Source organism: Schistocerca gregaria, chromosome 10 (genome assembly GCF_023897955.1).
Source record: "Schistocerca gregaria isolate iqSchGreg1 chromosome 10, iqSchGreg1.2, whole genome shotgun sequence".
NCBI classification, from domain to species: Eukaryota; Metazoa; Arthropoda; class Insecta; order Orthoptera; family Acrididae; genus Schistocerca; species Schistocerca gregaria.
Genome location: NC_064929.1, coordinates 219,299,202 through 219,311,773, shown reverse-complemented (window position 1 = coordinate 219,311,773; position 12,572 = coordinate 219,299,202). Strand labels below are relative to the sequence as shown.

At 42.5% G+C, this 12,572-nt stretch overlaps 1 protein-coding gene across 11 annotated transcripts in view; it reads left to right on the top strand.

Annotated features, from left to right (window-relative positions):
• LOC126293165 (histone-lysine N-methyltransferase 2C-like) overlaps positions 1 to 12,572 on the top strand; it is a 386,337-nt gene that overhangs the window by 252,385 nt on the left and 121,380 nt on the right. For 9 of the 11 annotated variants that reach the window (XM_049986267.1, XM_049986260.1, XM_049986265.1 and 6 more), the window contains exons 52-56: positions 619 to 968; positions 3,400 to 3,592; positions 3,670 to 4,161; positions 6,023 to 6,342; positions 11,682 to 11,838. In XM_049986267.1, the coding sequence (XP_049842224.1) occupies positions 619 to 968; positions 3,400 to 3,592; positions 3,670 to 4,161; positions 6,023 to 6,342; positions 11,682 to 11,838 (1,512 nt within the window). The remainder of the gene's footprint in view (positions 1 to 618; positions 969 to 3,399; positions 3,593 to 3,669; positions 4,162 to 6,022; positions 6,343 to 11,681; positions 11,839 to 12,572) is intronic. The other 2 variants (XM_049986270.1, XM_049986262.1) reach the window with 1 other exon arrangement.

The window sequence follows — 12,572 nt, the reverse complement described above, 5'->3', positions numbered from 1 at the left end:
ACGGAACTGGAATAATGTCCTCGTTGCTCCGTCCCCCACCAATTACAAAGATGGGGAAGATTGGGTAAAGTGTAAAATTCGTTTATCTCTCAGTATGGTATATTTGCCGTACTGTAACTAAAACGCGCTGGTGTTTTATACAGTTAATACAACATTTCATACGGATGTTTCACATTTTAACGATGAATTTGTATCTGCATAATCGTGTTACACCTCATTCCCCCCTACCCTCACCTCGTTTTGCATTCTTCTCCTTCCAGTCGTCACACTAACAGTACCGAATTTTAAACTAACTTTGCTTAAGTCTGTGCAATGAAATGCTGAAACAATTAATATGGGTATTTTATAATAGTTAGTGATCCCGACTTAACTAGAAACATTGACAAAGACGAGACAGACAACGTGACTTTCCAGTGACATTATGTCGATCGTTACAAGGAAAAAATGTACGTACGACTGTATATTTCATATTTGTAATTTTCTAGTCGTAGCTCGATAATTCGATCGTACGTTTCGAAATGGTAGTGGATCGTTTTGACAAGGTTGCTCGACAGAAGAGTAATCGCTCCGTTTATCTTCCACTTGTCGACATATTTACACTTATTTATCTGTACGCAGGATGAGTGCCATGTGGAAGGGAAGCTGCCGTCGGCACCGGAAATGTCGCCGTTCGCGACGCCGACTCCGCCTCCCCTACCGCCTCCCGGCACGCCCTCCCACACACCGCCCGCCACCCCGCAGAGCCCGAGGGTGGCCGCACAGTCGCCTTACCAGCACCAGCAGCCCGTCACGGCGTCGGTCATAGCCCGCCGCCCGACGCCCTCTCCTCCTCAGCACCAGCAGAGTCACCACCATTACCAGCAGCAGCAGCTACAACAGCAACAGCAGGAAGAAGAATCGCACCAGAAGCAGATGCAGAAGACGTCTCCATCCCCTTCGGTGCACGAGTCGGCGCACTTGTCGTCTAGGTAATCCGAAATCGTTTAACTGTAGCCCAATTAAAATTTCTTGTCTCTAGAAGCGTCCCCGCCTTGGAACTGAGTTTCTCTGACCGGAGCTTGCTGTGACTGGTAATCTGTCTGACACGGTTCGGTGGAACAGCGGTTCACTCGCAGTCTCGGAGTACTGTGTCGCAGTCGACACGTACGGGACGAATGTCGTCTGAGGAGTGCGATACTGGTGCGTCACCGACTGGGAAGTGTTCTGCCCACGTGAGCGGCTCCCCACCCGTTAAATGGTACCGTGCTGAAGAATGGCCGGCAGCCGTTGCGGATATGCCGTGAGGCTGTGTGCAAGTTGTCGACAGGCGTGTTGTTCGAATCGGACCTTACGTTTGATCGTCAGTAGTTTGGGTTTTATTTGTGGCCCCCACGTCGACGATCCCCACCCGATCTTACAAAACACTTCTGTAACACTCTCGTACCGATCGAGCCGACCGGTAACGGATCGAGCGGCACCAGTCTGAATGTAAATAACTCTAAACGTAACTGTTTTGAGCTACACTCGATTGTATATTACTCTGACACTATATGTGGCGACGTTTGCAATGTAATTTACCCACGCTAATTTGTACGCTCACAATATAGTTGTATTTCGAACTACCTTCATTCAGACAGATATTCTTCCCGAGTTGTCCAGATTCCCTCCACAGTCAGCCTCTCTTCCTCACACATCTGTGTCACTGTCACACAATCTCAGGCTCCTGCACACCCTAGCAGACAGCCGGTCTGTGTTCACGTGGGGAGAAAGTAAGCGGTCCTATCACACTCTCCACTCTCGATGTTATCTTTGTCTCCGGTCGACACTTGTAGTCCGGATTGACGCATGTTAGTAATATGCAATGATGTTACCAGAGTTATGTAGCTGATGCTGCTCATTCTGTTCTCAGGTGTTTAGAGTTTGACTCCAGATCTGTCACTTTATTTTAAATATCGCAAATTGTCATTCTGTCATCTGTAGTGAACTAGAGAAATTGTTATAAATGTTTTATCAATATAAGAAATTTGTTGTTTACTTTTTCTTAGAAGTAGTAATTTGTAACAGAGCTGTGTGTAACTGGCAGTAATAGAAGGTAACTTTGGCTCTATAGCTCTATTCCAGTTACTTGATAGTTGACACTTCACAGGCTGGAGGTGGTTTCCTCCAATCAGAGTGCTCAGCATCCCACCCCATCTATTCTCCGTAGCCAAACTGTCACAATAATTTCGTATTTAATCACACATGATAAGAACAAAACTCTCTCTCTCTCTCTCTCTCTCTCTCTCTCTCTCTCTCAGCGTGTTAATGATATAACACGTGTTTCATACACACACTAACCAAACAATACGAGATCGTTCCATGCTAAATGCGATTAAGCATTGTATAATTATTATAATCACAGAAATTGACTTAGTTTAGAAAAGTTTCACACGACATTACATGAAGCAAAATTTTTGAATGCTGCAATTCATCATTGCTACTGGAATATGAGAATCAAATGTAACAACTTTACCCATTGTAGTGTGTAGTGTAGTGGTTAGCGCAGTAACTTGTCAAGTAGAAGGTTGTAGAAATTCACAATACACAGCGAATTTTTGTTGTTGCTATATCTAATCAAAAGATTCTCATTATAATTTTTATCCAATTAATTGATTTGAATGTATATTTTTTTAAATTTGTAATACTTTGTTACGTCATTTTTGTTGTCAAAATGACTCTTTTATTTGCCTTTATTTTCCTTCCTATCATTCTTTTTTCATTTGGAAACTGCCTGTATCATCTATCATCTACAACCAAGTGCCAACTGGGACTGTTCATCAGTTTGATAAGTGTCAGTTTGTGTAGCCAGTGTGAAGATAGTTTCAGGTAACCAATGAATGAAGGAGAAGAATTGCAGTTTGTTTTTTAGTCCTGAAACTGGAAATTTTCTGTTTTTATTTGGTCTGTAGAGGTTTGTTTTAATAGCTGTGAACAAAACGATTGTGATTTTGGTTCTGCTGCTAATTTTTGACTGCTTTTTTTCCCTCGAAACATTGCACATCATATGATAATGGTTATGTTAGGACACAAGTTCAAATTCAGAGATACAAGTTAGCAGTTCCGTCATTGGTCACTTAAAATCGGCTGTCGACAGAGCATCTAGCATTTCCGTCATACCTCGTAACTGCCACTTCATACATTGAACTGCATTAAACATTAACGGCATTTGTGTTGTGAGCCGCTGTGTTCGTCTGTCACCTTTAACTGAGCAGTAGCCTGCAACCTATTGGGCAAACCTGTTGCAGCGAATGAGAACGTCAACTGACTAGTAATTTTAACTGGACTGTACAAAGTTCTGCCACGAATGGGAGACAGTTACACAGGTAGGGGAACACTTAGATGACACGTGTAACGGCTATTTTTTCTGCTCTCAACTTACAGGCTCCCCCCGTATGGGTTAACTCCGACATCGCGGGCCACCGGTGTAAGCGTCATAGCCAGCACACCTCGGATGTCAGCATCTGAGCAGTCAGGTGTTCCGAATGCCGACGAGAGGAACAGGGTGGAGCCGAGACCTAGTGTCCTCGAAGGCCCAGCAGCAAGGCAGCTGGCGGACGTAGAGAACTCGTTCAAGGTTAGTCCCGCTGCGAAGTCTTCTCTCGAGTGACGGTGGTAGCTGTGCAGTATTAATATAGTTTTCATTTGTTTCAGGTCATACATTCCATAGTTACAGAAGCAAAATCACAGAGTTCGACTCAACAGCATTCTGAAACAAGACCGACTGTATTCGCTGTAGCTGAAAAATCACGTGCTCACCTTCAAGACGAGAATCTGTCGGCACCGATCCCGCGGTCGGAAGAAAACATTTCGGTTCCCGTCTCACTGGGAACGGTTTCGCACAGAAGTCAGCCCGTCGACGACCGTTTCCGGTCGGCAGTTCCCACGAGTAGCCACGCGGTCGGTGTCGTTTCTCTCGACAGACGACTCGCACCCGGGCCCTACGAGACCACACGGGTGGATACGCTATCGATGGGACTGGCAAACGCCGAACGGCGAGACTCGGAGCAGACGATTAGAGCGTCAGTCCTGGGAGACCAACTGCGCGCCGCCGCGACCGCAGCTGCAGAGCGCTCGCGCTCCCTCGACTCAGAGCCTGGTGTCGTCCGTTCCGTGCTGGAGAGCCGTCTCATTGGGCAGCAGCAGGTAATTCGTATTTCATTATCATTTAATTTAACCTTTTGTTTTTGGAATAACAAGTCTAGGGCAGTTGTATTTGTAAAGGCAGAAACAGTACAGTTACTGCTAAAGAGTCTACCTCTGCGTTTTTTTGCCATGTATGCTTTCGTGTTTGCTGCTATCTCATTTAAATCCTGTCTGCCTAATAAACTGCGAAACTAGAGTGAGACAACAGCAAACACGGAAGAATATACGTATTGTTTCATGTTTATATTCGTATTATTCTTATGCCTAATAATGATACAGTCAGAAATGAAGCACGGCAACTGACTAGATTTTTAAATCTAAGATGACTCTAATTTCTGTGCAGAATTTGATGTACTAAAGAAGCGGCCGCAAAGATTTTCAAACGGAGAAAAATTTTCGCCTAAGTTTCGTTTAGAACATGTTCTATCATACACAGTCTGTTATTTGGTTCTTTTTGATCATTATCAAAGAAAGCAGCTGTGTAAGTTACAACAAATAGGAGTCTCATGCCATTGTTTCGCTAATGAGACGATTCCTCTTTTTTAATTGTAAGCGGCGGTAGCACAGCGCACAAAAGCAAGCAATGCCGCGAGCAGCGACAGGCCATAAACATGCATTATCAGAATGCGACAAACAATGCATGACACAGTACAGTAATGCATTTTCAGCTTACAGTGACGTAAACACCTATAACAAAGAAAACTGCACTTATCAGATCAAAGCAAAATAAGCAATCGATTGAAACCAGACGAAGCATGTGAAAAAGGAAGGGTACCCATATAAATACGGACGGAGTGCCTGATGCATAGCAATGGCTACCTGGTAAAGCTTAACTGCCAAGCTTACGACTCGAACCAAACTACTGTAGTTGCATCGTCATTCATTCGACCTAAACTGTCTCTCATATTACAATAGACCAACCTTGTTTCGATTTGAAGGTGCGGCCTAAAACTTTTTTCTCCCCTTGAATTTTGAGTCTCAAATTTCAGGTGCGCCTTAGACATATTATGTCATACATAACAAACGCAAAATCGTAGCGACCTCTATTTTTCATTTCAAACTTTTCTGAATTTTGCACAGTGTCTTACTTCTGTGTAACTGTGACAGTTAACGAAATGGTGTACACGTCATGATGAACGTGACACATGAGAATAAAGCTATAGGTAAAGCAAAAATGAATTTTTTTTTTTCTAATAGTTCCTGTAAAATCGTTCGAGAAAGACCGCAGGGCGTGTACCTCGATTCTCTCGTCACTGACTGGCCGAAAGGTGAAAACACTTGTCAGCATCCCCTTCTGAACAAATGACCAAACTCGTTGAGTGCGTCGAACGTAAATTGCACACTGCACATCGGCTACTATGTACTGCACGGGCTCGTAACAGTGAGATCTGCACCACTAACTGGGGTGAACTCTGCATCTGACACCTATATTTGTTGCTTATGGCATGTAGGCCTATCCAATTTTACAAATTGTGATCCTCACAGACATTGTGTTTGACAAAATGTTTAGCAAATTGTATGTAATTAGCTTGCCGGTAGATGATAGTTGCTGACACTGGATGGTGAAATCTAACCCAGTCTCGCTAGCAAATTTTTAAAGGGTGGAGTAAAGTACCTGGATTTACTAGTACTGATGTATGAGCTGGAAACTCCACAACGGTCCAGAGTTATATAAACAGGTGATAGAGTTTTGTATTTTGGAAGCAAAAGATGAGTTCTATGTTATTGCAGAAAATTTTATTTCTAAAGTAATTCTCAGTGTGCCGAGTAAGCACCTTGCAGATTTTCTGTATGACATAGTCATTTATCTCGAAACAGTTTGACACAAAGAGAGTACAAACTTCAGCATACATATCTGCAGGTCCCGACTTCAAGCCCTCAGATGCACCACCACGTCGTCCCACCGCCCACATACAGACCACTGCAACAACAACAACAACAACAACAACAACAACAGCAGCAGCAACAACAACAACAACAACAACAACAACAACAACAACAACTGCTGCAGCGGGCTGGTGCTGCCCCTGTGACTTCGCGCAGCGTGTCGACGCCATCGCCTCTGCAGCAGCTCCCGGCCGTGTCGTCGCCGGTCCATCAACAGCCACGCTCTGCCGAGCAGTCTCCCGGCTCTGCAGTGCACCAGTACGTCTCCGTCAACACGTATGGAAGTGTCGTCAGGTAGGTAGCTGCAGAAATGTACCGATGGTCAAATGTTACACTTTATATCAGGTCTCCCACTATTTGAGGCTCTTCTCATTAAGAATTGTGTTAATTGGTTGCTTCTACTCTCTGATTTGGGTAAGAATGTTATGTCATTCTGATATACAAAATAAAATAAGTATGAAACCGTACATGAGAGATGAAGAGACGTAGGTCCAATTATGCTTAATGCTGTGAGATAGTTACGAGAAGTGTACCCCAGTGTCACAGTGGCCCCGAATTATTTTCTGGAGAAATTGCCTGAAAATAGAATATTTGATAATGAAATTGGACCCTCATGTGTTAAACTCATTTTATTTTATTTCTGTCATGTACTTTTTCAGTATATATTAGTTTTAATGCATCCAAAACTCAAGATTAAATAAAAACTGTCTTGGAAATTTCCCAATGAAGAAACTTGAAAGTGATCTGAATCTGAAGACTCTATTTGCAGTTAAATTAGATGAACATGTTATTCATTTAATGAAATACACATATTAAATGGATTGTTTAAGTTGTCCTCAATTATTCATAAATCCATTCATTCATTAATTCCACACTCTCGAAATATGGATTACAGTATTTCTGGCAACTGACAAATATGTTCTGTTAGGGACAGCTGTGTTCCAGTAAGGACCATTCTTACCTCATTGACTGTATTTTCTTCATCAATGTCTGAAGATTCGGCAGACTGATCAGTTTTGCCATAGTCCGTAACTTCTGCAGGAGTAGCAGCTTCAGAATCACTTTCGTCATGAAAGTCACTTACATTGCTTTACATAACTGAGTTCGTCTGACAATGTTTCCTATATAGCAATATTCAGTTAGTAAAAATTCATTTTTACTTGCCTTTTCGCATAAATGATCTTCATACCTGCAAATGAACAATTACACAGTGTGTACTCCATGGTCGCAGTAACACTTCAAAAATATTTCTGTCAAATTAATTAAAAAACGATATCTCACAACTCCAAACATCTGTGCTCCACTAGGTTTCACATTGATAGCAGCATACTGTGTGTGTGCAGTGGCACATTGGCAGAGGGGGGGTGGGGGTGGGGGGGGGGGGTGTATCTCTAGGGTTAGCATGAGCCTGTGGTAAACTTCTAGGGTTAAGACTGTATTGGTAACTTCCTGACACTGCTTCTTTTGTGGAGAAAAGACTGCAGTCCTCATCAAACCATTGGTCAGTTGAAGTCGTGGCTGTTTAACATTTCACTCTACCGGCCCTCTCTCCACTAATGGAGCAGTGTCTAGATGTTACCAATCCACTCTCAAACAGAACTGGACATACACACCACTATTTCTCATTTAGGGAAATGCAGTATTCCTGTTTTTCTCTTTGTGTAAAGAGACAAAAGACAAAATCTTCCTTGATATTTCTCAAGTATCTGAACTATTTGGTGCTTTTCATGTATCGGAACTACTTGGTGCTTGTACAAAACCTCAACTCTGAACTGTATGTGACATCAGTATATTAAAAACACTTTCATTCAACAGTATTAATTTTTGCACAGAATACTGGCCCAAGGAGTAATCAGAGGAAATTCTGCGATCACCCAAGCTTCTGCTGCAGAGTTGGCAGTGTCCGACCGCTGCTTTCTGCCAGTAGTTCGGCTATTAATCTGAGCCAGGCTGACGAGTATTTTTACCCTGGATGTACAAATAAATGCTGTGTGAGTTAAACTGTGCCAGGTTTCTCATGCATCATAACTGCTGGGAGTGTGTGTGTGTGTGTGTGTGTGTGTGTGTGTGGGGGGGGGGGGGGGGGGGGGGGGGTTATATTTCCTCTAGCAAAATTGAATGCTTTTGATAGTGATAACAGTCTTTTCAAATTTATGTCCCTTGAAAGGTTATGCTTTTTTGCTCCTTATGTTGATTTGAAAAACTTCTGCTGAAGAAGGGAGGAAGTGACTGTGTTCCGACAGGATACAGTCTAATAAATAATTTAATGAGAAAAAGAGCAGAAACTGTGATGAAGTTTTTGAAGGAAAGTGAACGCGTAAAGGAGGTTAAAAAAAAATAAAATAAAATAAAAACTACTAAAATTGTAAATGTAGGGGGAAAACAGTTTATTAATACAATTTGTGTAATTTTATAATCCAGAAAATGTAGAAATGCAGTTCAGTCTCATGAAGACAGAAGAGCACATTTAACATTATTATTTTTTTTTAATTTACAAATATAAAATGTCAAATAGTTCTCTTGTGTATGAGAGATGATCTGTAAAAATGTTTTCGACATCAGGTATGAAAATAAAGATAACAAAATGAAAGGTATGTATAATATGCAAGATGATTTATGACAGTACCAAATTGTGTGTCCACATCCACTCAAACTGGAAATCGGAGGAACTCATAGCTCCCAGGCGAGGCCACACGGCCCAGTTAGAATTGCTGTACGATAGCATGGAAATGGAAGACATACATGGCGAAGTGGAACAGAGCTCATGTGCCCATAACAATCTATTGTATTGGTTCTCTCTTGTAAGATTTTTGTTAAAATAGCAGGCTCAATTGGAGAAAAAGCAGTTAACTTGTAAAGAATTTAGTCACAATTTTGTTTTTGTTGTTATGTCATTATAATGTAGACAAATAATACGAGGGTCACTCCAAAAGAAAGGCACACTATTTTTGTAAAAATTCAGTTTATATTTTGCATGTGTGAAAGTTTTACAGTGTGTAGGTATATCCTTCCAGCTTGTTTTCAAACTTTGTTCAACCTGTTCCCTGAGTGTCGCCGTCACAGCATGTCTTCAAGATGGCTGCTACACTTGATGTTCATCAGAAGCAACGTGCTGTCATAGAATTCCTGAAAATGAGGCAGTGGGAAACATTCACAAGAGGTTGAAAAAGGTGTTTGGAGATGTTGCTGTCAATCGAAGTACAGTTAGTTGGTGGACAAGCAGGTTATGTGGTGAAAGTTGGCACGGCAATATTGAGGATTTTTCTCACAGCAGCAGGCCTCGTACTGCACACACTCCAGACAATGTGCAGAGAGTTAACGAATCGGTGACTGTTGACAGACGCATAACAGTGAATGAATTGTCACGCTACGTTGGGATAGGGGAAGGAAGTGTTTGCAGAATATCGAAAGTGTTAGCGTTAAAAAAAGGTTTGTGCCGGGTGGGTTCCCACAATGTTGACAGTGGCTCACAAAGAAACAAGAAAAACGGTATGCGGCGAACTTTTGGAACAGTACAAGAATGGTGGAGTGAATTTCTTGGAAGAATTGTGACAGGTGATGAAACACGGCTCCATCATTTTTCACCAGAGACGAAGAGGCAATCAATGGAGTTGCATCATGCAAATTCACCCAAGGCAAAAAAAATTCAAAACCACACTTTTTGCTGGGAAAGTTATGGCTACGGTGTTTTTCGATTCCGAATGACTTTTGCTTGTGGACATCGTGCCAAGTGGAACCACCATAAATTCTGATGCATATGTGACGGCACTGAAGAAACTTCTAGCTCGACTAAGTCGTATTCGACCACATCGGCAAAAGCAGGATTTTTTCCTGTCGTACGACAATGCGCGGCCACATGTCAGTCAAAAAACCGTGGAAGCGATCACAAAACTCGGATGGACAACACTGAAACACCCGCCCAACAGTCCTGATCTGGCTCCATGTGACTATCATCTCTTTGGGAAACTGAAAGACTCGCTTCGTGGAACAAGGTTTGAAGATGAAGGCTCCCTTGTGCACGCTGCTAAACAGTGGCTCCAACATGTTGGTCCAGAATTTTACCGTGTGGGTATGCAGGCGCTGGTTCCAAGATGGTGTAAGACAGTTGAGAGTGACTGAAATTATGTGGGGAAATGAAAATATTGTTCTTAAAGGATGATTTACACACTGTAAAACTTTCAAACATGCAAAATAAAAGATGGATTTTAAAAAAAATAGTCTGCATTTCTTTTGGAGTGACTCTTGTATAATATATTTACCTATCTATATTAAATTTTGCTTGATGGAACTAATTAATAAGATTTATTACTTTTGTGATAATATTTACGATCTAAAAAAAATTAACAATAATTTTTTGATAAAAAGAAATAACAGTTTTTATGAGGTGTCACAAAGCTCTTCCTCTCAGCGTCTTTGGTCTGTGCAGCAGATGCCACAGAGGCCAGGCCGTACCAATGCGGAGGACAAACCCTCCAGCCGCAGCACTCGCTCACCTCGTACGAAGTAAAATGATAACGACAAGAATCAAAACCCCGTGGAAAACATGAAATATATGGCATAATAGTCAATTAAAGAAATTTGTCATTACCCGTGATTGCAGTAGTGGCAGGAGTCAAATTGCTAGTGCCATTATTTCGTATCATTACACGGTCCCAGAAGTGAGTGAGACCACGAGACGTAGGAAAGTGGGATGGTACGGCAAATGGATTTTGGTGAATTTTCAGGATTCAGTAGGGAGTACAAACCACTGAAAAGCGTGTGTTGTGACACAGTGCTAGGAGTGTTGCCTCCCTTCGTCTACCCCGGGTGGGGCACCAGCTCCCACTCCTCAGTCACGCACCTGCCTTCACGCCACGTGTCGTCAGCTTTGAGACGTCGCCGTGTGTGGTGGGCAATGCACAGTACGGCAAACGTGGCATCTTAATGGACTCGAACAGACCCACAAACGGCAGATGAGTCTCTCATTTCCTTGGCACCTTGTGACACGTTACGGTATGTCGCCAGTGGAAGGGCAAGTTATGGCCAGATTTCTGGGTCGCCTCACATTTGTAACACTGTGTCACGCTTTCACTGTGTCTCGTAGGCTTTTGTGTATCTCGATAAATTTGAAATATTGGAGAGGATTGTGAAGAAACTTCTAGTTCCACTGAGAACCCCGAAGTGGAGGCTTGAAGGAGGCAGTGGTGAAGTATATCAGAATGTAGAGGAAAACAAGCAGTAGAAACTATTAGAAAATATGATCTGTATTTCGAATAAATGTAGATAGTGGGTGACAATATACTAATCAAACAGAGCTTTTAAGTACTGCCCATGAATTTGATAAAGGTCAGAAAAATGTAGAACATGAAAAAATCAGAAATTTGATTATTTAATTAGATAACTAAAGCAGCATTATCAAGTGAAGTTTGTCAATAACTGAGTTCTGCCCCCTGCCCCTATTACAGTATGGATGCCCTACTGCGACCCAGAATTATACTTCTCCTTGAACTAGTAACTCATACATTTCTGAAATTTTGACTGATAATAAATATTCTTATGAATGTTCTCATGATTAGTGCTAGTTTTTCATTCTCATCCTAAAAAATTTCCACTTTAGTGAGATTTATGTACTTTTTATTATCTGATACTCAAAGCAGATCACCACCAGTCGCAAGGACGCCGACGACGCCGTCACCTCGATACCACCTGCAAGACTCGTCGCCACCCCCACTGTCGTACCAACAGTCGGCGACCACTTTCGTGCACAGCTATGCAAAACCTTCGATCAAGCAAGAGGATTCACCGAAACAGGTATACTGTGTGGCCTTCAGATGTATTTTGTTTCCTAAATTTGCTGTGTAATCCTTTGAAAAAGAAAGGTATTTCCTTTATTTGCTTGTAAACAGTTGGTTGCTAGTTGGTAGGAATATAATGGGAGGAGGGGGGCGGGGGGGGGGGGGGGGGGCAGTTATTAATATGTCTAGGGATTGAAAGGAGATTATTTATTCAGGAGGCAGAAAATTCAGTTCCCCAGCAGTTTTCAAGGAAATACTATGATAGCTAGCATCTACACTCTTGTAAAGGAAAGCCTCTGCTACTGAAATGTTAATTGCTAAAAGTAGTACTGATCACGCTGCTGAGCCATCCTGCGGGACATGATAAGTTGTGTCTAAACCTAACTCTGTGTTTGATTCCAAGACTTACCAAGCGGGAAAGCGCCGGCAGACAGGCACATGAACAAAACACACACACACAGAACTACGAGCCCCCGCAACCGGCAGCCGCCTCGTCAGGAAAGAGGGAAGGAGAGGGAAAAACGAAAGGATGTGGGCTTTAAGGGAGAGGGCAAGGAGTCACCCCAATCCCGGGAGCGGAAAGACCTCCCTCAGGGGAAAAAAAGGACAGGTGCACACTCGCACACACACACACACACACACACACACACACACACACACACACACACACACACACACACACACACATCCATCTGCACATACACAGACACAAGCAGACATATTTAAAGGCAAAGAGTAAGGGCAGAGATG